This window comes from Hyla sarda, chromosome 10 (assembly GCF_029499605.1).
Source record: "Hyla sarda isolate aHylSar1 chromosome 10, aHylSar1.hap1, whole genome shotgun sequence".
Taxonomy (NCBI): domain Eukaryota; kingdom Metazoa; phylum Chordata; class Amphibia; order Anura; family Hylidae; genus Hyla; species Hyla sarda.
Genome location: NC_079198.1, coordinates 103,096,344 through 103,124,024, shown reverse-complemented (window position 1 = coordinate 103,124,024; position 27,681 = coordinate 103,096,344). Strand labels below are relative to the sequence as shown.

The following is a 27,681-nucleotide window of genomic DNA, read 5'->3' as shown; positions in this document are numbered from 1 at the left end:
ATAACTTGTTGGATACCATTCTGCAGATATGTACTGTCCATCCATCTGTCTCCTGTCTCGTGAGGCCAAGGTATCAAGGTGGAGTTTCCAGAAGTAATCCTGTGAAAACATTTCGCCAGACGTTCCACCGGAATTTACTGCACATTGTGTTCAATGGGGATTCTGCTGTCCCATTCACACGGAGAAATTTCCGATGCAGAAATTCAGCCGCAGAAATTCCACATTCCAGATTCTGCAAAAATATAAGGCCCGTCTCTAATTTTGTGGAATTCCATGGTGGAATCCCACTGAAGTCAATGGAGCTTTAAAGAATTCTGTGTTTTGAGTGCACAGAAATTCCGCCATAATTCAGTCCAAATTTTTCTCACATTCTGCAGAACTGAAAACAATCTGCAGGAATATTTGAAGAACGGAATTTAAGCGGAATGACAGAATTGTTACCATGTGAACATGGTATAAGGCTCACTACACTTTGGAGAGTAAGTAAAAACTGAAAAGCAACAGGGCATACTTTTGACAGAATTCATTGGGCACCTGACAGTATGCATATAAACATAGGCACAATGTGAAATCATTAAACTAACCTGATCAACTACCGATATTGTCAACGGGGCCTCCAATACTCCAGTCTCTTTATCAAAATAGGCACCAGCATCCTGTGAGAGTGAGTGCCTAGAAAACATAAAGAGTCCTTGTATGTCAATAATTTGTACTTCACAGTATTGTCTTAGTGGATGATCGTATCAGTGTTACATTACACCAGTGTTTTCCAAACAGTGTATCTCCAGCTGTTGCAAAACTACAACTCCCAGCTTGCGCGGACAGCCAAAGGTTGTCCGGGCATGCTGGGAATTGTAGTTTTGCAACAGCTGGAGACACGCTGTTCATAGAACACTGCATTACACTTTCTGTGTCTTACTGCAGTTATATCTGTCAAAACAGACATTTATTTTACAGTCTCATTTCCATGAGCATTAAAAACAGAATTATCAGTCACTGTGTGAATATATATCACCATTACATCTATTTATTCAGTGTTTTTCCCACTACTTGCAACATATAAATAATACATGGAAAACAAGTTTGTAAATTGTTGATTTTGATGTCTCCTATCTCATATACAGAACTAGTAACTTCACAGGAAAAAAAGGAAAATCAGAATATACGGTAACTTAAAGGAGTTCTGTAGTGAAAGATAATGTCTCCCCTATCCAAAGGATTGGGCATAAGTTATAGATCGCAGGAGGGTCTGACCACTGGGCCCCCCAGCGATCTCCTGAATGGGGCCCCGGCAGACTGCTGGAAGGAGGCATGCCGACATGCCCTCTCTATGTATCCCATAGACTAAGTTTCCACTTGTTTTTTTTCTGGCAGTTTTTGGAAAACTGTCACTGTAGTTTTTGAGCCAAAACCAGAAGTGTATTCAAAAGGAATAGGACATATAAAGGAAGAACTTACACTTCTCCTCCCTTATGGATCCACTTCTGCAGTGGCAGTTTTCCAAAAACTGCCAGAAAAAAAACCAAGTGGAAACTTAGCCATAGAGATACATGGAGGAGGGGTGTTGGCCACAGCTTCTTGCGGGGGTCAGAACGACCCCTTCCAGAAGACTGCCAGGGCCCCGTTCAGGAGATCGCTGTGGGTCCCCCCGTGATCTATAACTTATCCCCTATTCTTTGGATAAGCGATAAGTTATTTTTCACTGCACTACTCCTTTAAAGAGAACCTGACATTAATTTCATGCTGCACCAAACATGGACAGCATGAAACAGGGATAGGCTCCCTTATTCCATTGATGTATGATTCACTTTGCCGTTTCAGAGGCATCATAGTTATAACAGCAGTTGGTGTCATTGGGGTGGTCCCAACTGTTTTTTTTCCCATCCTGCTGGCCCACACTGATAGATCTATCAATCAAGGCCAGCAAGGAGGAGCCTTGGTCTTAGATGGTGTCCCTGCTTAATACTGCCCGTGGATAAAACTGCAGGAAACTGATGACAGGTTCTGTTAGGTTTCCTCTGTGACTCAGGAATAGACTTAATGGGAGATTTATCAATACCTGTGCAGAGTAAAGGTCGCCCAGTTGCCCATAGCAACTAATCAGATCGCTTCTTTCATTTTTCAAAGGCCTTGTTAAAAATGAAAGAAGCGATCTGATTGGTTGCTATGGGCAACTGCACCACTCTTCATCTACATTGGTTTTGATGAATCTACCCCTTAGTGCCCTGTGCAATACCTGCTATTGACACCCCTTCAGCTTTGTTAACTATATATTACCCAAATATTGCATATAGTACATAAATAAGTAACATATAATAGTCATAAAATGTTCAAAGCCAGACAGTTGCCTAAATAACAACGCCCATTTATTAAGTTAGAAAATAAAGCTGTATTCTGTAAGGTGTCTTTACATAGGTTTGTACACTATGAAATTAGGGTATAGGATCTGGGTACTTAGTTTGCCAAGGCCAGTGGTGTCGCTTTCAGTAATATCCAATGAAATAGTTTACTTAACAAACAAGGCGGCAGCCAAGGATAGAGAGGGAAATGTTGTTCTGGGTCCTCTGCTTAAACAGACTGCAGGGACATAACTATAGGGGGTACAGAGGGTGCGGTTTCACACTGGCCCAGAAGCCGGTGGGGCCCATAAGATCTTTCTTTCCTATAGGATTAGAATAGTGATATAAATGAAGCATTATAATTGGAGGCACTGTTTAACAGTTTTTACATTGGGGCCCATCATCTTCAAGCTATGCTACTTACATTGGGGGTCCTTTTCTAATGTGATTTTGGGGTTTTGTGCCCAAATTGTGTTGCACTTTGTGCGACAGAATTTGCAACCAGAAAATCAACAAAATCCGACCAACTCTCCATTTTACTCAGAAAACCCAAAATAGGGGAATGGCTGCTGGGAAAAGATTGTATGGCTGCTAAGAAAAGGGGCTTGTCCCTGACAGTTTAGAAAACAAATTTTGTAATGTTCCCACATAAAATGTGGTGGATTTGTGCTCTGGAAAACCTTAGAACAGTTGTAACAAATGCAAAACGGAGGGGGAAAAAAATCACCAAATCCCATGGAATTACCTGTCGGGAAAAAAACCACAAAGAAAACTATCCGCCATTGTATATAGCATGAGCTGTCAAACTCACAAAATAATAGCTGTCAATCACTGGGTTGGCGAGGAGAAAAATGTACTGAAAGCACCATATGACAGCACAAAAAAATGCTTGTGGTTCTCTTTGTGTCTCCATTCTCTGTTTCCTAGACCTCTGGGGTTATAACATAGACAAGTTTAACACTTGGGTAAACTGAATTCATATGATATTTTAGGTTTTGCGTGATATGTTTTTTCCCCAGTTTCATCAATATCAATAGGACACTGGAAAACCTGTAAATATGGGACAGTTGTGGACCATATGATGTTTCCCTAACCATTACAACCATGCACGTCTTTTCATGAATAGTCTGAAAAATCTCACTCTTGTGGGGAGGTTGTGTTATGTAGACCCATTTCGGCACATCATAGCAACTTAATTTAGGAAATTCCTTTAAATGCCAATTTTCTTTTTTTTCTTGACGGTTGTTATTCACTTATAGTGAAAGGTCAGTGGCTTTGTTGTTGTTGTGTTATCGTGTGTACACTGATGTTAATTTGTTTACTGTGCGTGCTGTTGGCTTACACTGCATACTGCATTGCGAATCATCCGGCTACCAAGTGCAAGTAATAAATTACTCTGGTTAAAAATGTACAGGTTTAGTTGTGTAGAACATTTAACTTGCATCAATGATTTCTGAAGAATAATGTTTTTGGCTTCAATTATTGTGACACCTGCTTGTACTGATGTACACAACCAACCTGCATCCAAAGTTAATTAAACTCACATACGCTAGAAGAACATCTACAAGCTGTTCGCCTTCTTGGGGGCTGTTCAGTTATCTCTCTGTCCATATGTCACCTTGACATTGACATTCAGTAATTGTGACCCCAAGCCTCTCTAATAATAGGACCTGGACAAGACTCATGGGCAATAACAGAGTCTACCCTCAAGTCATTTGAGACGTTTGACTCACAATATATTATCATGTTCAGTCTACTCATCTGTAATGAACATTATACAGGAATCATGAAGATATCTTTTTAGGGGATAGCTCATAAACATAAATAATACATTACTAATATACTGTACAAAAATACAAATACAGATTACAACCTCAAAGTTTAGTACACAATTACATATTGTATAGTAACTACATGACCACTAAACCTCTTACTGTTCTTTTGTGTTACAATATATTAGTCCTTGTGTTGCTTTTACTTATACTTAATAGCTGGCTATTTCTACTCCATTCATTCCAGTGTTCTTTGCCTAAACTATTAGATCCTTCCTTATTACTGGCTTTGTAATTGTATCCCCTGGTTTACCTGCATTAATTCTAGGCTTGTTCTCTGGCTACTAAAAGTTTCTGTACTGCCCCGCTATCTCTGTTACCGACCTGGTTAAAGGAGTACTGCAGCATAGAACACTTATCCCCTATCTGCAGGATGGGGGATGCGGGTCTGATCGCGGGGGTCCGACCGATGGGACACCCGCGATCTCCCATACGGGGCCCCGTAACTGCACGGCTAATGTTTGTGTTTTCAAACTCACTAAGAGGTTGACAGACACGCCCCCTTCATTCAGCTCTATGGGAGAGGCAAGGATGCACGAATGCTGCATCTTCGCCTCCCCCATAAAGATACATGGAGGGGGCGTGTCGTCCACAGCGTTATGCTGTGGCCAACACCCCTCCTGCATGGGGAGAGCTGTGGCAGAGCCGGGGCCCCGTACAGGAGATTGTGGGGGGTCTCAGCGTTCGGACCCCCGCGATTAGACAATTATCCCCTATCCTGCAGGGGATAAGTGTTCTATGGCTGTAGTACTCCTTTAACTGACTTGCTTATACTGTTAGTTTGTGCTTCTTGTGTTTGTCCTCATTGCTGTTCAGTTTGATGTAACACAGCGGTTACACACTGGTTACTCAATTCAGCCCTTTCATTTCTAATACGGTCTCTTTGGCGTGCAGCGTATATTTATAGAAAGCCTATGAGACTTTGGAGAGCCAAGCTTTTGGTGTACTAATAAAAAAAAATAATATATATATATATATATATATATATATATATACACACAGAGTTAATCTCAAATGAAGGGGTACAGATCTTAGCTGTGTGCTTCTGCCCCTTTGTCAAGAGTTTTTATATATTGTACTCTTAAATAAAAAAAACTGTGAACTTTGGGTAGATTGCCATCTAAAATGTCAGAATGATAGCCTTTGGCCATAGCGGAGAGAGCAGGCTGGCCCACCTATGTATCTGATGCCATTTGATTGAAGTGTCTGTCACTACAGCTGTTGCATGGCTAGCTAAAATCCAACATGTTTGACCCTACTCTTCCCTGACATCTGCCATTAGGGGGGGGGGGGGAGAAGGCCGCCATAATTATCATATGTTCGTCCAGTCTAAAGACTCTAGGGTTCCCCAGAAATGTATCTAATGCCAGTTTAAAGGGGGATTTTCATCTCAACTTGCAATCCCCTATTCATAGAACAAGGGATATCAAGCTAACCGGTGGGCATCTGACTGCTAGGACCCCCGTTCATCCTGAGAAAGAGGACATAATTGTCCCCAGAATGAATGGAGTGCATCTTGTTTGCATGGCCACAGCTTTATTCATTCACTATGAGGCTGGCAAACATTTCCAGATTCAGCCACCGCATTTGGATGTGGCTTTGCCTTCATGCAGTAAACATGGGAACCTTCCCCTAAGGTCTCCACGTATTTATAATAAAGACATCCCTTTAAACCTTTTTGTTGCGAGAAGCAGTCACTGCATATCTCGGCAGACAGTTTAATTAGAAGGAATAGTGACCTAAAATACTGTAAACTAAATCAAATAGATGCCTTAAAACTTCATACATTTCAATACATTTGCTTTAGTCATCATCAAGCTTGTCACTGGGAATGCGCTGAAAAAGACAGGTTGCTGTATAAATTAGAGCAAGCCTGCTTAAATCTGGCCTGCTAATTCAATGGGAAGGGAACCAAGCACTTACTTTGCCAGCACTATTTCTTTTACTAAGCTATAAACTTTATATTTTCTGAGTATCCAGCATTTTTAGGAAAAGTAACTAGCAAAGAGAAACAAAAAAAGCTGCAGATCTGTCAGGTAGTGTCTTGTATTAATCACTAGAGTCCCTGCTTTACAACACTCCGAACCACAATAAATATTCCTTACATGTGAGGCTGCTCAATGAGTCTTTAAATAAAGAGTTGGGCATAGATACAGAGAGCAAAGAGCAGGACGGCCAAGGAAACAAAGTAATCTATGGAGTCTGTATTTCACTGACACGTCAACTGTTAAAGTGAACACTGGTCCCCGGTGTGCTCATCTAACATTGTGTTTTCTTTCCAAATTTACTTTAAGAACTGCACAGTAAGAAAACCACATCACTATACAGCATAGAAATATACAGATTTACAATGTGACTTTACTTTTTAGACTTTGAAAACTTGTTCCCTGATGTTGTTGAAGTGGTCTATCAGATCAGTGTATGTGTTATGAAGGTCCTCCTGATGAGTAAGAGTCCACGCACATGGCCATGCTTTATGGCCAGACAATGGGCCCATAGTGTAAGGCTAGGTTCACACTACGGAATTTTCGCCTGCAATTCTGCTTTGAAATTGCAGGCAAAAATTCCGCTTACTAAAATGTACTGTATAGTGAATGAGTTTCTGTTCACAAATTCACAATTCGGAATTTGTGAAGCGGAATTTGTGAACGGAAAATCCGCTTGAAAATTTCCGCCTGAAGAATGGCGTTGCTCATTCTTCAGGTGGAAATTCTAGGGAACACATAGCCATCTATTGGAGACTGCAGTGTCCGTGTGGTCCTAGCGCCGATTGATTCAGTCTGCGCTGGCCGCACTCAGAATCTCCACAGTGTGAACCTAGCCTTACTGTGGATTATACTGAATTAGATAATTAAAAAAAAACAGATGCCTCATAGTGGCATAGTTTAAGGCTGTCCATGTTAGGAACTATCCCGAGTAGGAGCAAATGACAGAGGTGTCAGCAGAGAGCACTGTGGTCAGACAGAAAAGAAATTCAAAAAGAAAAAAAACTTCCTCCTCAGTATACAGCAGCTGATAAGTGCTATATCCCTACTGTGTTGATATACAGGAAGTAAAAAAACCTATTACGTTATGCGCTCCGGCCACACACGCTGGCCTTGAGCGCACGGTCCCGTTACGTGCTGCTGCCGGCGGGGCTGGGATTCGCATGCAGGCGCATTCCGCGATGCGAATCCCAGCCCCGCCGGCAGCAGCACGTAACGGGATCACTCATCTGGTGCTTCTCCTGCCCCCGCCTCTCTGCTCCGGCATGCGTGTCCTCGTCCCCTAGGGCGCGTGCACCGAAGCTTTAAGATTTAAAGGGCCAGTGCGCCCATTAGTGAAGTAACACCTGTGGCTCATTGATAAATTCATCCACCTCCCACACTTCCCTGACGGATCTTTGTTGCCCTAGTGCCTGAGAGAAAGCGTTCCTGTGTATTGCCTTGCCGTGTATTAATACCCTTTGCTCCATGACCTGACCTTGCTCCTTTGCCACCTGCCTACTGACCACTTGCTATGTTCCTGGACTACACTACTGTGCCGCCTGCCCTGACCTTCTGCTATCCTGACCAAGAGTTGCCGTATCCTACCCTGTGCCTCCGAATTCCTCTGCCACCTGTGTGGTCGAGCCGTGGGAAGCGACCTGGGTGCCACCTGCCGCAGCAAGTCCGTACCGCTTTGCGGCGGGCTCTAGTGAAAAACCAGCAGCACCTTAGACTCCGCTCCCTGGTACGGTCCGTGTCATCTGCCACACAGGTCCAGCGGATCCACATCCACTGGTGTTCCTGTCTGCTGAAACGTGAGTGTTACAAAACCCTTTTGAGGCTGATGCCAGTTGCCACATTACAGAGAAAAAATTCCTTCCCGACTTTTAATATGACATAACAGAATAAATCCCCTGGATTAACGTTCTGTCACATAAATCTAGTAATCCAACTAACTTGTGATATTATATTTTTCCAGAAAAACATCTAGGCCCCCTTAAAAGGGGGAACTCCGGTGGAAAAAAAATGTGTTCACATCAACTGGAGCCAGAAAATTGACATATTTTTTAATGACTTCAATTTAAAAACCTTTAGAATTCCAGTTACTTCTCTGCTGCTGTATGCTAAAGAGGAAGTTGTGTAGTTCTTTTCTGTCTGACCACAGTGTTCTCTGCTGACTCCTCTGTCCATGTCAGGAACTCTCCAGAGCAGGAGAAGTTTTCTATGTGGATTTGCTCCTGCTCTGGACAGTTCCTGACTTGGATAGAAGTGGCAGCAAAGAGCACTGTGGTCAAACTGAAAAGAACTACACAATTTCCTCTTGAGCATACAGCAGCTGATAAGTACTGGAGGTTTTAGACTTTTAAATACAAGTAATTAAAAACCTGATAACTTTCTGCACCTGTTGATTCAAAAACATTTGTTTTCCCCGATAAAATTTTTTTATTGAGTCAGACTCAAGAATCCATGTCTGATTTGATGGTGAAACCTTCTAACCTCTAGGCATAGAGGATGCACCCTTATTATAATACAGCCTTTGCCTGTCCGGGCATGCTGGAAGTTGTAGTTTTGCAACAGCTAGAGGCCCACTGGTTGGGAAACACTGCCCTGGACACTTGTTCATCTCTCTGATTTTCTAAATATGTACCCTATTTGGTATGACTTGAATATGTATAGGCCATTGCTTTTATTATCATTATTATTATATATAAATATTATATATGCATCCAGAGGGTGCATCTGCAGCAGATGTGTCCCCACCTGAAATGATTTTTAAGTAAACATTCACTCTGTTATTATATACAATAAGCGGGTAAATTGCAACAATTCTGTCTATAATATAAAAATTTGATTAAATGAAATTTGATTTACTTATCTGATTTGTCTAAAATATGCATAATGGTGATTATAATCTCATGTTATTGCCCTGGCATTTGTCTCTGCAGTTTAATAATACGGTAAGACATTTGGTGTAATGTTAAAAGGCTATAAAAGCCAGTTTTAGCGAAAAAATACCATTGAACTGCTCAGTTAATGCAAGGATTGTGGAAGCTGCTAAGTGAGCGCAATGATTTAGGAGATGAAATGCACAAGTGGCTTTTATTGCAGTAAATTGCAGCATTCAACAGATATGTTCAACATTCAGGCAGATTATTTATTCTCGCACCTCATCTGTACCGGACATCTTTGGGACGATGTGAAATGGTATGAGGGCATTAAGGCCCGTCCCATCTAATCTGCGGCACTTGTGCGATGCCAGATGGCAGCTGTATTAAAGTTGTCCTTTATGTTACAGTCTGTCAATGCAATGTGCGCCAAAGAATCAATTAAACCGATATGGTGTCCACTATATTTTACACATACACGCATACACAGTGAACAGCCAGAAGCCTTGGTGGTGGCGATGGGTTAATGCAGTGTAGCCTCCTAGTACTTTAAACCCCTTCATGACCCAGCAAATTTAGATTTCTGGCTCATGTTTTTCCTCCTTACAATCTGAGACCCATAACATTTTTGTTTTTCAACTGAAAAAAGTTGTATTAGGGCTTATTTTCTCTGTGGCGACTTGGACTTTCCAATTATTCACTTTTTTTTTATCATACAATGTATTACAAAGCCAGAAAAAAATTATATGCATGGCAAAATTGAAAACAATATAGAATTGCACAAATTTGTAGGGCAATAATTTTTTTCGGAGTTCAAAATACGGTAAATCTGATATTCCATATTTATTCAATGGGTCAGTACGATTCAAATGATACCAAACTTTAATAATTTTTGTTCTGTTTTATTGTAAAAAAAAATGTAAACCTTGAGATATATATATATATATATATATATAAATATATATATATATAAAATTTGTTCATTGGCCATGTTCTCACCCCTATAACTTTTTTATTTTTTCCACCTACAGAGCTGTTTTAGGGTTTGCTTTTTGCGCCCATGAGCTGTGATTTTTTAACGGTACACTTTGTGTAGTTCTGTTTTTTTGATAATTTTTTTATTTAAAAAATTGGGAATGTAATGTAACCAAAAATCATCAATTTTGTCGTTTTGGGAATTTTTCGGCGTTTACGCCGTTCACCGTGTAGGATCAGAAACCTAATCAGTTCTGCTTCTGCGCTCATTTCAAAGTCCCATAGTGGGCTAATGGCTTAAAGGGATATTCCACTGGCCAGCGTTAGGAACTAAATGTTCCGAATGCTGTTTTCGCGCTGCGGGGGTCGGCCACGTTCTCATGTAGGTCATGGCCACGTCCCCTCAATGCAAGTCTATAGGAGAGGGCGTGACGGGGCAGTAACATTTTTGTGTTTGGGTTGAGGCTGCCCTACAAATGAAGTTAGAGACTGCACCCTTGAATGGAGTTAGAGAGGGTAGAGGAAAATGGGTATAACTTTTGTTTTTCATTTATTTTTATTGGCAGCCTCAGCCCACACATAATTTTGTACAGATGGACACTCATTGGTAGAGTCTATTCCTTTCTGAGGACCAACAGCATAGACACCAGTGCTGAACACTCTGAAACTAACAGTACTATTTTCTTTATTAGTATGTTTATTGGAAATGAATAATAGATGTATGCTAGAAGGATGAAAAAAAAACAAATGCTGGACATGTCCTACTTTTCCTCCATCTAGTCCATCAAACTCTGAACTAAAATGCTTAGAAGAGAAACAGATTACACATTCCCATAATCCACTGTGATATCTAAGCACTAACCTTGGTAAAAACTTCAGCTGAACACTGAAAGATGACTGAGCTTGGATGAAGCCCGTCTTTGGAAGCAACTCCATGTGGTTCCTCAGTTCTTTGCAGACCTCAAACTTCAAGCGAAGGCAGTTGTTGCTCTGCAAAAGAAAAAGAAAATATTGAACATAAGGATGCTGTAAATACATTTCCAAGCTAAGAGACCAATGCATTGTCTAAAACTAGTTTCAATGTCCTATACTGGGTTTATTTTACAGAAAATTATGCATTACAGGGCTGACCTTGCCGACTCATCTTCCGCTGTCTTTATTGCAGTTAGTTTTGGGTGAATTTGAAAAAAAAAATCAGCAATTTTTTTATTTATGAAAAAATAGCATGTTATCTTTATTCTGTTGGTCAGTATGAATACTGTAATACCTTGTTTTGTTTTACTACTTTGTAAAATTGCATGCTATATTCTGACCAAATAACTTATTTTTTCTATCAATGGGGCAGAGTGAGGCTCTTTTTTTTTATGTATACCATTTTGGGTTAAATAGGACATTTTAAAGGCTTGTCATTGCATTTTCTTCTTGGATGGAAGGTGAGCAAAATCAGCAATTTGGTTAATGGGTGTTTGTTGTTTTTTTTTTGCTTATATTTTTTAATTTCCATACCAGAGATACCAAATGTTTTTGTTGCTTAGACTTTTGATAATTGTGGGGATCCAACCGTTGGGGCCCCCACGATCTCCAGGACAAGACCGTCTGGGGCTCTCAGTGAGGAGCGCGTGTTGTCTACTAGTAGAAGGCACATGCTCCATTCATTTCTATGGGAGCACAGATGATGCCCGACAGCTGTACTTGGGTCATTTCATCGCTCGTATAGGAATGAATGGAGTGAGCGCCGGCTGCAGCACACACTCTTCATAGAGCGCTGGGTCCCAGCGGTTGGACCCCTGCGATCAGCTACTTATCCCCTATCTGTGGATAGGGGATAAGTTCCTTTTTCTCTGGAAATCTCCCTTAAGGGACTTGTATAAGCAAGTCAGATCTACCATGACAGCCATAGAGGCTTTGATAAGGCCTCTTGCTGCCATGTCAATCAATAAGGCTAATGTCATGTGGATGCCATTTAGGGGAGTGCTGATACCCCATGCATACTGTGGTTTTTACATGTGAACTTAGCCTTAGACCTTTGCTCAGTATGTAAGAACAGCTCCATTTTATTTTTCTGGTGCATTGTGTTAACTTTACAAAATCCTGAATAAGCTATTGTCAGCACCATGGAAAAAGTTCAAGAAGCTCCTTCTGGATTTTACAGGTAAGGACTTGCTTTATTTCTATTGTTATCAGCTTTATCTTCTTGCTAAACCTTCATTTTGCATTATTATGAGATGACATTTTAGGGGCTTCAAAAGCAATTATTGGTTTTCCATAGAGCAATGCTGCCAAGTTACAATAGTTACTACTTACAATGGTTGTCCTAGAACCAATTCATACAGTAATTGTTTTATTTGATCTGGCTTACTGGAATGTTAGATCATCACCATTGTCCTTTGTGCCATGTTTGCTATCTATATACAGTGAGGTCTCCTTCAAAGGTTTCTCCACAATATCAGAAAGGATTTCTCCTTCCGCTGCTGCCTCCTGAGATTAAATGTATGAAATGGAAATATTCTAATGTAAGGTTACTCTTCAGCATAACATTTTGTCCCTATAATTGGAAAGTTTATTTTTCTCTTTTAGGCAATTACGTAGGAAGGGTTCAGGTGGTATTAACCTCTGCTTGTCAAACATCAAAGTAAAAGGAGATTAACAAGTTTCATGCATAATACATATATGGATGGCTCCTTGCATTTAGCCTCTAGTCTGAATCATCCAAATCCTCCTGAAAATCACTCAAATTGCTGTGCTGTTTTATATTTTTTGCATGCTACCGCTCGTGGTTAAAGAACATTTCTATAATACATAGTCTGTACTTTAGGTAGCATAAATTCTCTTGGAAACATTATGTAACTGAGGTGCACAGTGTGAAGATCAGGAATCAAAATTGATGCAGTATGAGCACTATGTTCCAAGTTTTATTGGTACTCACGGCGTAAAAGGTTATTTTTAAAGGCAGTGAAATAGGTGGAAAAATAGGTCAGATATTAGATAAGAACTAAAATTGTATAATATCCTATAAAGACATAGTACAACCCTAAAATGTTCCTTCATAAATAATAAAATAGAATTATTAAATTAAAACATTTATAACATTTTTAGATGTAAAATTTATACATTACTACGAGTTTGGTTTACCACATTCATTTGTATTAGAATGGTTTATGAGATTAGAATTCGTTTTCCAGTAAGGCTATGTTCGCACAGCATAATTTTCAGCCAGACATTCTGCCTGCAGCAAACACAGAGCCATCAGTTGGCGCTAGAACTGTTCAGAAATGCGCCATCTCTATAGACGGCACTGCATTATTTCTGAGCGCATTGTCAATTCGTTCTGCAGAGGAAGGAATTAAAATTGACGCCAGATGTTTACGGCATGTGCACGATCCAGCTGAATCCTATTGAAAACAATAAGACTATGCTGCAACAGAATTTTCAGACTAGAATTTTTCCGCCAGATCCCACTCGGAAATTTTGCCGTGTGAATGTGGCCTAACATATTCATTTTGTTTTATGGTGCATCTCACTCACCTATTGCCTATCCTCACTGGCTTGAATGAGGCCGAGCTGCAATACCAGATGTAATTTATGTATGAAAGTGGCAATGCTTCTCGAAAAAAAAAAAAAAACATCGATTTTTTTTCTCATCTCATAAAATCTGAATTTCTTACCTGTTTTTAACAACAATGCTGTCCTGATAGAGGCGATCATACATGCAGATTTTCAGGTCAATGTTACAATTTGGAACATACACAGGAACGTCAATAGCAGACCCAGTGGCTGTCACAGGAATCTGAAAATAAATCATTCTTTACATGACTCAAGTGGACTGAAGGGTAAGACATTTCATAAAGGTTAACCACAAACTTTTAGGACAGTGTTCATGGAGCCTGTATATAGAGTTTTTAGGGTTCAGTATTATGGAGCCGTAGAAATATGTTACTAATGTTATACATTGGGACATGTCCCTTTTTGATAATATAAATCTCTGTATTATGCAGAATGACAGTATGGTATGGTCTCACAGATTGTGCGTGTTGTAATAAAGATCTGTGTTATATCAAGTGCATGAGACTTTTTTTTCAATGTTGAATACAGAGCTGTCTTAGCAAAATGTGATCTCTGCAACTACACAAGGCGCAACACAGTTGCTCTATGAAAGGGGGCATCACAAAAGGTATGGCACTTGAGGCTTACGAGCGCCACAAATCTTAAACACTGCTCAAAAATTAAAAATGCAACATAAAAAAGGAAAAGCCATTAGGTTATTAAAATCTGGTAAATAGCAGGTGTCGCTGTGATCTGCAAATAATGAAATTTTCAAGCACCAGCCTTAAAGGGGTACTCTGCTGGAAATGTACCCTTAGTTGAAAAGAGCCTACTGTGCAAATATTGTAATGTGATTTGCTTTGTGTAAAAACACTGCAAAACAGCACGACTACATACAAAAATTGCTGTTCTTTCCTAACCAAGTTGTGTAAACTTCTCTTTGATTTGTTGTTTTCTGTCTGTAACTATATAAAAATGTTCTTTTCAAAAAAAATTCAATAAACAGTTTTACAAAAAAACAAAAAAGAAAACCTTTGCACATAAAGCCTTTAAAGGGGTGCTCCACCCCTAGACATCTTATCCCCTATCCAAAGGATAGGGGATAAGATGTCTGATCGCGGGGGTCCCGTAGCTGGGGACCCCCGCAATATAGCATGTGGAACCCACCTGTTACTGCTCCGGAAGCGCTGGAGGGTCTGGCTCCCGACCATGGGAACGCAAGATCATGACATCACGCCCGCCCCGCCCACACAATGCAAGTCTATGGGAGGGGGCATGACAGCCGTCACGCCCCCTCCCATAGACTTGCATTGAGGGGGTGGGGCGTGATGTCACACAGGGGCTTCATGATCTTCCTTTCCCATAGTCGGGAGCCAGACCCTCCAGCGCTTCCGGAGCAGTAACAGGTGGGTGCCGCATGCTATATTGCTGGGGTCCCCATCTGTGGGACCCCCGCAATCAGACATCTTATACCTTATTCTTTGGATAGGGGATAAGATGTCTAGGGGTGGAGTACCCCTTTAAATGTTAACAGTACATGGAAGGAAAAAGACAACAATAAGTATCTAGAGAGTTTTAGGCAACTTCTGATTAGTTTACAAAATGAAGGAAAGCCTAATAGCACTATTGGGTAGAGTAGATCAAACAAATAACCATCCTATGATTCAAATTTATTTAGAGAAAATTCCCTGATCACACTTCTAGAGTAAATGAAATATACAGAGCAAAGGAAAACTGAGCGGAAAAAAATGTAGTTTTAAAATATTTCTGTATTTCTTCTTACTGAAAGAGTAGCAGGGCTCCATTTCATTTAGGAATAAGGATCATTTATAAAAGGCACTGATGCGAGGATGGTGAGGTCTAGCATACAGGCAGCATTTCAATTCAATCCAAAGGAGTTTGATGGCAATCTGCTCAGGCTCCATGCAAGTCAAACAAGTTCTCTCATTCCATTTTTTATGGATTATACTTTATTGCTTTATAATGACAAATCCATCATGCAAATAGTACCTAGTCAAAAAGTTGGAAGCACATAGCCATCATTTTATGCTTTAAAGGGTTATCCAGGAATAGAAAAACAGAGGTCTTTTTTTTTTTTTTTTTTACGCTCCGTCTGTCTGTCTCCAGGTTATGTGTGGTACTACAACTTGGCTCCATTCACTTCAATGGAACTGAGCTGCAGAACCACACCCAACCTGGAGACAGACAGAGACAGACTTTTGGAAAGAAATTAACTCTGTTTTTCTATTCCTGGAAAAACTCTTCAATTTGTAGGGGTTAATTTGTAGTCATTCCTTCATTAGGTGTATACATGTAAAATGGGCTTATGTTTTAGTTTTTTTCACCTTTACAAACTATGATACTATGATATTAAGTGGACATCATAGAGGGGAGAGCTATAAAATATAAACAGGCATTTATTTAAAATAAGTTGCCAGCCATATCATACTAGGATAAGATGTTTGTTAGAAACCTTGGGAGTTGAACCTAAGCCAGTCAGGCTCTGACATGTAAAAAATAAAAGGAACCGGGAGTGCTCAGTATATGGTAACGCTCAATGTGGATTGCGGCTACCGCTGGCGGTTGTACTCCAATCCAAGTACAACCATAGGGTAACGTGTGGAGGGTCTCTGCAGCCTCTCCACACTAGGTAAACAGCAATGCCTGAGGAAGCGGACCAGTCTGTGAAACGCGTTGCATTGTGGGTAAAACTATTAGTAACTCACCTAGTCTCAGTGCCCATTTATTCCACACTGTTCCCGAAGGTATGTCTGCTGTTTGAGGCTCTGACATGAAGAAGCTTGCTTCATGATGAAGACAATTGGACCCATGTGTGCCCATAGTTACTCTCAGGCCAGATTCACAAAAGGATAATAAGGGCACATTTTTGTGGCCGTATTGTGACTGCAAGTCCCAGCCAGATCATGGGTCCAAATTTACACTGTTAACGCTTGAGGGCTTTTTTTATGAAACTTTACGTTTGTTTAGTTCTTATACTTCACGTAAATAACTTTCTAAATGTATGCATGCTTGTGGCCAGCATTAAAGGGGTATTCCGGCCAAAGACATCTTATCCCCTACTCCCCCTCTGTTCAAGTCTATGGGAGGGGGCGTGGTGGCCGTCATGCCACCTCCCATACACATGAATAGAGGGGGCAGGAATACCACTTTAAAGTATAAAACTTAGAGAAAAAAAGCTTTAAAACCTTTAAATGTGGGCTGAAGGGGCATATGCACTTGTATACATACGTGTCTAAGAGTTTTTACCTGTTACCCAACAAACCTTGATTGACATGGATGACATCTCCTGTATCCTCCACTGTCTTTTCCAAATTGTGACAATGCAGTGAAGTAAACTTAGCACTCCCTCTTGTGGGCAGACCACAATGCTGATTTTGAGAAGACTATCAGTGTTAAAGGTGTCTTATTCACAGAAATCAGAGAGAGATTGGTCCGGTTTATGCTCATGTGAAGAATCAAATGTAAAAGACGTTTAACTTTTGTTATACTGCATGCTGCAAACAGAACTTGCTGCTGTATGTGAATTATTACAATAAACCCAGAACTACTGAACTGGGAAACTAACTTGCTGGGTCTGTTTACTTGTTTTAACCCCTTAAGGACCAGACCAATTTTATTTTTGCATTTTCGTTTTTCCTTCTCGCCTTCTAAAAATCATAACTCTTTTATATTTCCATCCACAGACCCATATGAGGGCTTGTTTTTTTGCGTCACCATGTCACGATTCGGCTGGCAGGAGGTGGATCCTCTGTGCCAGAGAGGGATTGGCGTGGACCGTGCTAGTGGACCGGTTCTAAGCTGCTACTGGTTTTCACCAGAGCCCGCCGCAAAGCGGGATGGTCTTGCAGCGGCGGTAGCAACCAGGTCGTATCCACTAGCAACGGCTCAACCTCTCTGACTGCTGAAGATAGGCGCGGTACAAGGGAGTAGACAAGAGCAAGGTCGGACGTAGCAGAAGGTCGGGGCAGGCAGCAAGGATCGTAGTCAGGGGCAACGGCAGGAGGTCTGGAACACAGGCTAGGAACACACTGGGAAACGCTTTCACTGGCACGATGGCAACAAGATCCGGCGAGGGAGTGCAGGGGAAATGAGGTTATATAGGGAAGTGCACAGGTGAATACACTAATTAAACCAACTGCGCCAATCAGCGGCGCAGTGGCCCTTTAAATCGTAGAGACCCGGCGCGCGCGCGCCCTAAGGAGCGGGGCCGCGCGCGCCAGTACAGGACCGACGGAGAGCGAGTCAGGTACGGGAGCCGGGGTGCGCATCGCGAGCGGGCGCCACCCGCATCGCATCCCGGCTGGAAGAGGTATCGCAGCGCACCCGGTCAGCAGGTCTGACCGGGGCGCTGCGATTGCGAGGATGTTGCGAGCGCTCCGGGGAGGAGCGGGGACCCGGAGCGCTCGGCGTAACAGTACCCCCCCCCCTTGGGTCTCCCCCTCTTCTTGGAGCCTGAGAACCTGAGGACCAGACTTTTGTCTAGGATATTGTCCTCAGGTTCCCAGGATCTCTCTTCAGGACCACAGCCCTCCCAATCTACCAAAAAAAATCTTTTTCCTCTGACCGTCTTGGAGGCCAGTATCTCCTTTACGGAGAAGATGTCAGAAGAACCGGAAACAGGAGTGGGAGAAACAAGTTTGGGAGAGAAACGGTTGATGATGAGTGGTTTAAGGAGAGAGACATGGAAGGCATTGGGAATACGAAGAGAAGGAGGAAGAAGGAGTTTGTAAGAGACAGGATTAATCTGGCACAAGACTTTGAAAGGACCAAGATAGCGTGGTCCCAGTTTGTAACTGGGGACACGAAAGCGGACATATTTAGCGGAGAGCCATACCTTGTCTCCGGGAGCAAAAATGGGGGGGGTTCTTCTTTTCTTATCGGCAAACCTTTTCATGCGGGATGAAGCCTGTAAAAGAGAATTTTGGGTCTCTTTCCATATGGTGGAAAGATCACGAGTTACTTCATCCACAGCGGGCAAACCAGAGGGCAAGGGAGTAGGGAGGGGGGGGAAGAGGGTGACGGCCGTACACCACGAAAAATGGGGACTTAGCAGAAGATTCAGAGACTCTGAAGTTGTATGAGAATTCGGCCCATGGTAGAAGATCTGCCCAGTCATCCTGGCGGGAGGAAACAAAATGCCGTAAATAGTCACCCAGGACCTGGTTAATTCTTTCTACTTGCCCATTGGATTGGGGATGATAAGAAGAAGAGAAGTTTAATTTAATCTTGAGCTGTTTACAGAGGGCCCTCCAGAATTTAGACACGAATTGGACGCCTCTATCCGAGACGATCTGCGTGGGCAAACCGTGAAGACGAAAAATGTGTACAAAAAATTGTTTAGCCAACTGAGGCGCTGAAGGAAGACCAGGAAGAGGAATAAAATGTGCCATCTTGGAAAATCGATCAACGACCACCCAAACAACAGTGTTGCCACGGGATGGGGGTAGGTCAGTAATAAAGTCCATACCAATCAGTGACCAAGGCTGTTCGGGGACAGGCAGAGGATGAAGGAGACCAGCAGGCTTCTGGCGAGGAGTCTTATCCCGGGCACAGACAGTACAGGCCCGCACAAAATCAACAACATCCGTCTCCAGAGTCGGCCACCAATAGAAACGAGAGATGAGTTGCAGGGACTTTTTGATGCCCCCATGGCCTGCGAGGTGGGAGGAGTGACCCCATCTGAGAATCCCGAGACGTTGGCGTGGAGAAACGAAGGTCTTCCCTGGAGGAGTTTGCCTGATGGAGGCTGGGGAAGTGGAGATCAGACAGTCAGGAGGAATGATGTGTTGCGGAGAGACCTCTGCTTCCGAGGCATCCGAGGAACGAGAGAGGGCATCGGCCCTAATGTTCTTGTCGGCAGGGCGAAAATGAATTTCAAAGTTAAAACGGGCAAAGAACAACGACCACCTGGCCTGGCGAGGGTTCAGCCGTTGGGCAGACTGGAGATAGGAGAGATTCTTGTGATCGGTGTAAATGATAACTGGAAATTTTGATCCCTCCAGCAGATGTCTCCATTCCTCAAGTGCCAATTTAATGGCCAGTAGTTCTCGATCCCCGATGGAGTAGTTTCTCTCCGCCAGAGAGAAGGTCCTAGAAAAAAAACCACAAGTAACAGCATGCCCGGAAGAATTTTTTTGTAGAAGGACCGCTCCAGCTCCCACTGAGGAGGCATCTACCTCCAATAGGAAGGGTTTAGATGGGTCAGGTCTGGAGAGCACGGGAGCAGAAGAAAAGGCAGACTTGAGCCGTTTAAATGCGTCTTCCGCTTGGGGAGACCAGGACTTGGGATTGGCATTTTTCTTGGTTAAAGCCACGATAGGAGCTACAATGGTGGAAAAGTGTGGAATAAATTGTCTGTAATAATTGGCGAACCCCAAAAAACGTTGGATAGCACGGAGTCCGGAGGGGCGTGGCCAATCCAAGACGGCAGAGAGTTTATCCGGGTCCATTTGTAATCCCTGGCCAGAGACCAAGTATCCTAGGAAAGGAAGAGATTGACATTCAAACAGACATTTCTCCATTTTGGCATAAAGTTGATTGTCTCGAAGTCTCTGAAGAACCATGCGGACATGCTGGCGGTGTTCTTCTAAGTTGGCAGAAAAAATCAGAATATCGTCCAGATACACAACAACACAGGAATATAAGAGATCACGAAAAATTTCATTAACAAAGTCTTGGAAGACGGCAGGGGCGTTGCACAGGCCAAAGGGCATGACCAGATACTCAAAGTGTCCATCTCTGGTGTTAAATGCAGTCTTTCATTCGTCCCCCTCCCTGATGCGGATGAGATTATAAGCACCTCTTAAGTCCAGTTTGGTAAAGATGTGGGCACCTTGAAGGCGATCAAAGAGTTCTGAGATAAGAGGTAGAGGGTAGCGGTTCTTTACCGTGATTTTATTAAGTCCGCGGTAATCAATGCAAGGACGCAGGGAGCCATCTTTTTTGGACACAAAAAAAAATCCAGCTCCGGCAGGAGAGGAGGATTTGCGGATAAACCCCTTTTTTAAATTTTCCTGGATGTATTCAGACATAGCAAGAGTCTCTGGAGCGGACAGAGGATAAATTCTGCCCCGGGGTGGAGTAGTGCCCGGGAGGAGGTCAATAGGACAGTCATAAGGCCTGTGAGGAGGTAAAGTCTCAGCTTGCTTTTTGCAAAATACGTCAGCATAGTCCATATAAGCCTTAGGGAGACCGGTTACAGGGGGAACCACAGGGTCACGGCAGGGAGTACTGGGAACCGGTTTAAGACAGTCCTTGAAACAAGAAGTACCCCAGCTCTTGATTTCTCCTGTGGACCAATCAAGGGTTGGGGAATGGCGTTGAAGCCACAGTAATCCAAGGAGAATTTCGGAAGTGCAATTGGAGAGGACCAAAAACTCAATTTTTTCGTGATGAGGTCCGATGCACATTAGGAGGGGTTCCGTGCGGTAACGCACGGTACAGTCCAATCTTTGATTGTTAACACAATTGATGTAGAGAAGTCTGGCGAGTCTGGTCACCGGGATGTTGAACCTGTTGATGAGAGAGGCCAAAATAAAATTTCCTGCAGATCCGGAGTCCAAGAAGGCCATAGTAGAGAAGATGGAGGAAGATATCCGCACAGGCACAGTAAGGCGTGGAGAAGCAGAGTAGACATCAAGAACTGTCTCCCCTTTGTGCGGAGTCAGCGTACGTCTTTCCAGGCGGGGAGGACGGATAGGACAATCCTTCAGGAAGTGTTCGGTACTGGCACAGTACAGGCACAGATTCTCCATGCGGCGTCGTGTCCTCTCTTGAGGTGTCAAGCGAGACCGGTCAACTTGCATAGCCTCCACGGCGGGAGGCACAGGAACGGATTGCAGAGGACCAGAGGAGAGAGGAGCCGGGGAGAAAAAACGCCTCGTACGAACAAAGTCCATATCCTGGCGGAGCTCCTGACGCCTTTCGGAAAAACGCATGTCAATGCGAGTGGCTAGATGAATAAGTTCATGCAGGTTAGCAGGAATTTCTCGTGCGGCCAGAACATCTTTAATGTTGCTGGATAGGCCTTTTTTAAAGGTCGCGCAGAGGGCCTCATTATTCCAAGATAATTCGGAAGCAAGAGTACGGAATTGGATGGCGTACTCGCCAACGGAAGAATTACCCTGGACCAGGTTCAGCAGGGCAGTCTCAGCAGAAGAGGCTCGGGCAGGTTCCTCAAAGACACTTCGAATCTCCGTGAAGAAGGAGTGTACAGAGGCAGTGATGGGGTCATTGCGGTCCCAGAGTGGTGTGGCCCATGACAGAGCTTTTCCGGACAGAAGGCTGACTACGAAAGCCACCTTAGACCTTTCAGTAGGAAACTGGTCCGACATCATCTCCAAGTGCAGGGAACATTGTGAAAGAAAGCCACGGCAAAACTTAGAGTCCCCATCAAATTTATCCAGCAAGGATAGTCGTAGGCCGGAAGCGGCCACTCGCTGCGGAGGAGGTGCAGGAGCTGGCGGAGGAGATGATTGCTGGAGCTGTGGTAGTAGCTGCTGTAGCATCACGGTCAGTTGAGACAGCTGGTGGCCTTGTTGCGCTATCTGTTGCGACTGCTGGGCGACCACCGTGGTGAGGTCGGCGACAACTGGCAGTGGAACTTCAGCGGGATCCATGGCCGGATCTACTGTCACGATTCGGCTGGCAGGAGGTGGATCCTCTGTGCCAGAGAGGGATTGGCGTGGACCGTGCTAGTGGACCGGTTCTAAGCTGCTACTGGTTTTCACCAGAGCCCGCCGCAAAGCGGGATGGTCTTGCAGCGGCGGTAGCAACCAGGTCGTATCCACTAGCAACGGCTCAACCTCTCTGACTGCTGAAGATAGGCGCGGTACAAGGGAGTAGACAAGAGCAAGGTCGGACGTAGCAGAAGGTCGGGGCAGGCAGCAAGGATCGTAGTCAGGGGCAACGGCAGGAGGTCTGGAACACAGGCTAGGAACACACTGGGAAACGCTTTCACTGGCACGATGGCAACAAGATCCGGCGAGGGAGTGCAGGGGAAATGAGGTTATATAGGGAAGTGCACAGGTGAATACACTAATTAAACCAACTGCGCCAATCAGCGGCGCAGTGGCCCTTTAAATCGTAGAGACCCGGCGCGCGCGCGCCCTAAGGAGCGGGGCCGCGCGCGCCGGGACAGGACCGACGGAGAGCGAGTCAGGTACGGGAGCCGGGGTGCGGGTCTGACCGGGGCGCTGCGATTGCGAGGATGTTGCGAGCGCTCCGGGGAGGAGCGGGGACCCGGAGCGCTCGGCGTAACACACCAATTGTACTTTGTAATTACATCACTTAATTTACCATAAAATGTACGGCGCAACCAAACGAATATTATTTATGTGGGAATATTGAAAAGAAAATCGCATTTTAGCAAATTTTGGAAGATTTTGTTTTCAAGCTGTACACTTTACGGTAAAAAATACATGTTTTCTTTATTCTGTGGGTCAATACGATTAAAATGATACCCATGTTATATGCTTTTCTATAATTGTACTGCTTAAAAAAAATCTCAAACTATTTTAACAAAATTAGTATGTTTGAAAATGCCCTATTTTGACCACCTATAACTTTCCAATTTTTCCATATACTGGGGCTGATTTTTTGCGCCATGATCTGTAGTTTTTATCGGTACCACTATTGCTTAGGTTTTACTTTTTATTCATTTTTTATGGTTTTTTTTTATAAAATGTGACAAAAAAGCAGCAATTTTGGACTTTTTACATTTTCTCTGTTCACCGTACGGGATAATTAACAATATATTTTGATAGTTCAGACTTTTACCCACGTGGCAATACCAAATATGTGTATTAATAATTTTTTTTACGCTTTTTGGGGGGTAAAATGGGAAAAACTGACGTTTTACCTTTTTATTGGGGAAGGGGATTTTTCAATATTTTAACTTTTTTTTTTTTTTTACACTTTAATAGTCCTCATGGGGGACTATTGATAACAATCATTTGATTGCTAATACTGTTCAGTGCTATGCATAGGGCATAGCACTGATCAGTGTTATCGGTCATTTTCTGCTCTGGTCTGCTCGATCTCAGACCAGAGCAGAAGACCCCGGGAGACGGCCGGGGCCAGGTGAGAGGACCTCCGGCCGCCATGCTGGATATATATATATATATATATATATATATATATAAAATGAAATGGCAACAGCACTTCCATGTGATGCAAAAAAGACTTTGTCTTTATTCACACAAATGTGAAGGTGACGTTTTGGCCAGCTCACCCAGCCATTGTCAAGGCTTCTCATTTGTGTGAATAAAGACCAAGTCTTTTTTGTATCACATGGGAGTGCTGCTTCCCTTTAGTTTTCTGTATATCTAAGGATCTGCCACCAGGATCTTGAGGCTATTTGCAACCATTCACAAACCTTTTCTGTAGTGCTGCTTTTCCTTCTTATATATGTATATATAAAAAACAAAAAACAACAGCACTCCCTTAAAAAAATAGAAAAGTGCTGGGTGCAAGCTACTTAAAAGAACTGAGTCCTGAGATTCCAAAGCATACAAAAAAATAGAACCAGTGCAGCACTCCATAAAGGTGAAAAAAATGTGGATTTATTCCATCTGAAAATGTGACAAAGCAGCGACGTTTCGATCCTCTCCAGGATCTTTCTCAAGCTTTCATGGGCGCAGCTCACGACACAAGACACAGGTGATGTGAGCTCCGCGTCGGTCTCCCTCTAACTAGCTTCTCTCAGTGCCTATTAGGCTCCTACAGCTGTGGTTTTTGCCCTACTGCTTCCTAACTATGTCCCTATCCACCAGGAAGAGGATTAAGAAGCTTTCCCTGGGTCTCTCGCAGCCTATTCTGGACTTTTTCAGGGCCTCCCCTGGGCCCAATATGGTGGCCGTCTCAACACAACGCTGGCGTCTGATGAAGATGACAGCGCGGGCCAAGCCCAAATGTCTCCTGAGGACATGTTGCACAATATTCAGCAACTTTTCCGGGCCGAACTGAAAAAGGCCATTACGGATTTTACAGCCCAGATCCACGAGCTAGGCCAGCGGGTCTCTGACAATAAAATCAAGCTAGACGAGCTGGCGGACGCTGCCGAGACTGATTGTAAAGATATTGACTCCCACTCTGCAAGTTAGAGGCCTTGGAACTTAAACTGGAGGATCTTGAAAATCGTTCACAGCGGGCAAACATTCGCATCAGGGGCCTCCGGGAAGGAGAAACCTCCAGGCTGTAGATGACTCTATGTTCCAGGCCCTTATGCTGCAACTCGAGCCTGAGTTACTACGAATGGACCGGGTGCACCGGGCCTTGGCCCACCCTCGCTCTCCGGATATACCGAGGGATGTTGTGCTTAAGCTTCACTACTCCGAGGTGAGAGACCAGCTGCTCTTTGCTGCACGCAACTTACCTGCTCTTCCGATATGCCGCCCAAGGTGAGATTTTATTCAGACCTTTCTCCTTCCACCCTTGAGAGGCTAAACCAGCTTCGCCTATCACCGTTGCTCTTACCCGAGAAAATGTTAAATACAGATGGGTGTTCCCATTCTCCCAGGCCTTCCAGGTTAATGGCTGTTCCTACGTAGATCCGATTCCTCTCTGATGCCCAGGAGGCCCTTGCAAAGGAGAACATCAGCTGGTCAGCTCCCACGGCACTGCCTCAAAGGGGCTCTCACCCAACCCGCACCTGGACTCAAGTTCCATCTCCTCAGCGGGCTTCTCCCACCTCGTCCCCCCCCCCCATCGTGAGCCGCCCTCTACCCAGTCTGTGAGCCTGGAAGTATACCAGTCCGAGCTAATATTTGTTCTGGCTTTCCAGCTCTTTGTTTGCTCTTTTGGGCTTCTTTTCTCTCCACTTTCCTCTTTTGTACTATCTATGTGATGTCTGCCAGTTCCTTTTTTTCTTTATGGATCGCACCGTATAAATGTGTAAGATATTGTCCCATAATGTTAGTGGGTTCAATTCCCCTTCAAAACAACGGAAGGCATTCAGTGACTATGTAAAACACCGCCCGGACTTTATTTGCCTCCAAGAATCCCATTTCATACCCTCTTCTTGTCCTAGGTTTTTGCATTAACATTATTCTAGAGTATGTATGTCTTCCTTTCTGTCTAAATGCAGGGGTGTTGTTATTTGTATTCATAATAATTTACCTTTTGAGATTGAATACTCTCATATTGGCTCAGAAGGTCTCTATGTTATTTTATTGGGTTCCCTTTATGGGCACCGATTATGCCTTGTTAACTCATATGCTCCTAACATTAACCCTACCTCCTTTTTTCACACTATGTGCCAGAGTTTATCCTAATTTACTTATGATGTGTTATTGTGGGCGGGGGATTTTAATTTTGTGTTAAATGGGAAATTGGATAGTCCTCCCCTACACCCTTGGTGAGGTCTAAATCTCAGCAGAAAATTAAGTATTCTTCCTTTCCCTAATTACAGCTAGCTGATGCATGGCACGAGCATAATGGTCCGTGAGCTGATGCATGGTGCGAGAATAATGTTGGTTGCTTCCAGTTGAAATGGGAGTAAGACTGTCATCGGGCAGCCCTAGAACATAAAATGGAGAGGCTTTCTTTGGCTCATCAGAGGTACCCTTCTCTTTATCTTTCTAGGGAACTGCAGGAGGTCAGGGTCCACTGGATGCTGTTTTATCTACCCGAGTAGAGAAGGCTCTGCGCTGGTCAAGAGCAACATACTATCGTTTCGCTAACAAACCTGACAAATTATTGGCAAGGATGTTTAAGCAACAACAGCACCTCAACTATGTTCATAGTATCCAGCTGCGCCCTGTCTCCTGCTCCTCTCATCCCAGTCGTATCTATGACGACTTCCATTCTTACTTCTCTATCCTGTATTCTGCTCCTGACCAACTGCCTCACTTTCACCCTCACTTGTCTTTTCTCCACTCTATTGCTTTACCTTCTCTCTCCTCGGAAGATAGGGACTTTCTTAATGCTCCTATTTCTTTTGAGGACATCTCTTTTACTATTGCCTCTTTGAAATTGGGCAAAGCGCCTGGCCCTGATGGGCCCAATACTATGAGAAATTCTCTTCTCTTCTATCCTATCCCCTCAATTGGTCTCCCTTTTTAATAGCCTTTTCCATGCTCATGCCTCTGAATGCTTTGCCTCTTCCCCATACTCATGCCTCTTCTCTCTGAATATCTGGATGCTCTAATCACTGTTATCCCTAAACCCCTTAAGGACCCCTCTCTTGTATCTAACTACCGCCCCATATCCCTCATTAATCTGGACACCAAAATTCTCACCTCCATTCTGGCCCGTCAACTTAATACTCAGACAAGGCGGACAAGCCTCGGATAATATCAGGAAGGTCCTGGATGTCATGCAATGGGCTTCTTCCTCCTCTACCACAGGCAATCGGCAAGACTGCCTGGATACTGGATCAGGATAGTACGGCTGGCTGGATGAAGATCTTTGGCTGCAATCAGAACTGGTCTGAAAATCCTCAGGTAAGTACGCGCTCAATAGGTATCGGTGATACAATATACTTTTTAAAAACACATAGATGCATTTCAGGGCACTTGTTTGTATAAACAGCCCTTTCCTCAGGATATATGCCTACTGAGGAAAGGGCCGTTTTGACAAACAAGTGCCCTGAAACGCATCTAGGTGTTTTTAAAAAGTATATTGTATCACCAATACCTATTGAGCACATACTTACCTGAGGATTTTCAGACCAGTTCTGATTGCAGCCAAAGATCTTCATCCAGCCAGCCGTATTATCCTGATCCAGTATCCAGGCAGTCTTGCCAATTGCCTGTGACGTCACACGCCATAGGACACCACGAGGTCTGCATCCAGAAGCTGTTTGTTACCATCTATCAGCGAGCACCTTGGGAGCGGCACAATTCCAATTCCATCTTGGTCTGTGGAAGGCAGACCGCCGTGGTAACGCATGCCAGCGTTGTATACCACCCAAGCATTGCGGACCTCACCTCTTGTCCTAAGGTGATCACGGCTGAGGAATTTACCAGGCTGGTAATTATATTTCTTAATTGTCATCTCATATTATCTCAGATATTTACTCAAAATACGGGACATTTCATTATTGTCTGGATTTCCATTACTGTCTGGACTATCAGATATCGGATTACCAAAATGTAATCTTCTATATAAAAACAGTGCT

The 27,681-nt window shown here is 43.4% G+C and overlaps 1 protein-coding gene across 1 annotated transcript in view; it reads right to left on the bottom strand.

Moving 5' to 3' along the window:
* CFAP74 (cilia and flagella associated protein 74) overlaps nucleotides 1-27,681 on the bottom strand; it is a 194,771-nt gene that overhangs the window by 86,285 nt on the left and 80,805 nt on the right. Inside the window, exons 21-24 of the mRNA XM_056543666.1 lie at nucleotides 13,664-13,785; nucleotide 13,029; nucleotides 10,861-10,988; nucleotides 585-672 (exon numbers count right to left, since the gene is read on the bottom strand). Coding sequence (XP_056399641.1) covers nucleotides 585-672; nucleotides 10,861-10,988; nucleotide 13,029; nucleotides 13,664-13,785 — 339 coding nt within the window. The remainder of the gene's footprint in view (nucleotides 1-584; nucleotides 673-10,860; nucleotides 10,989-13,028; nucleotides 13,030-13,663; nucleotides 13,786-27,681) is intronic.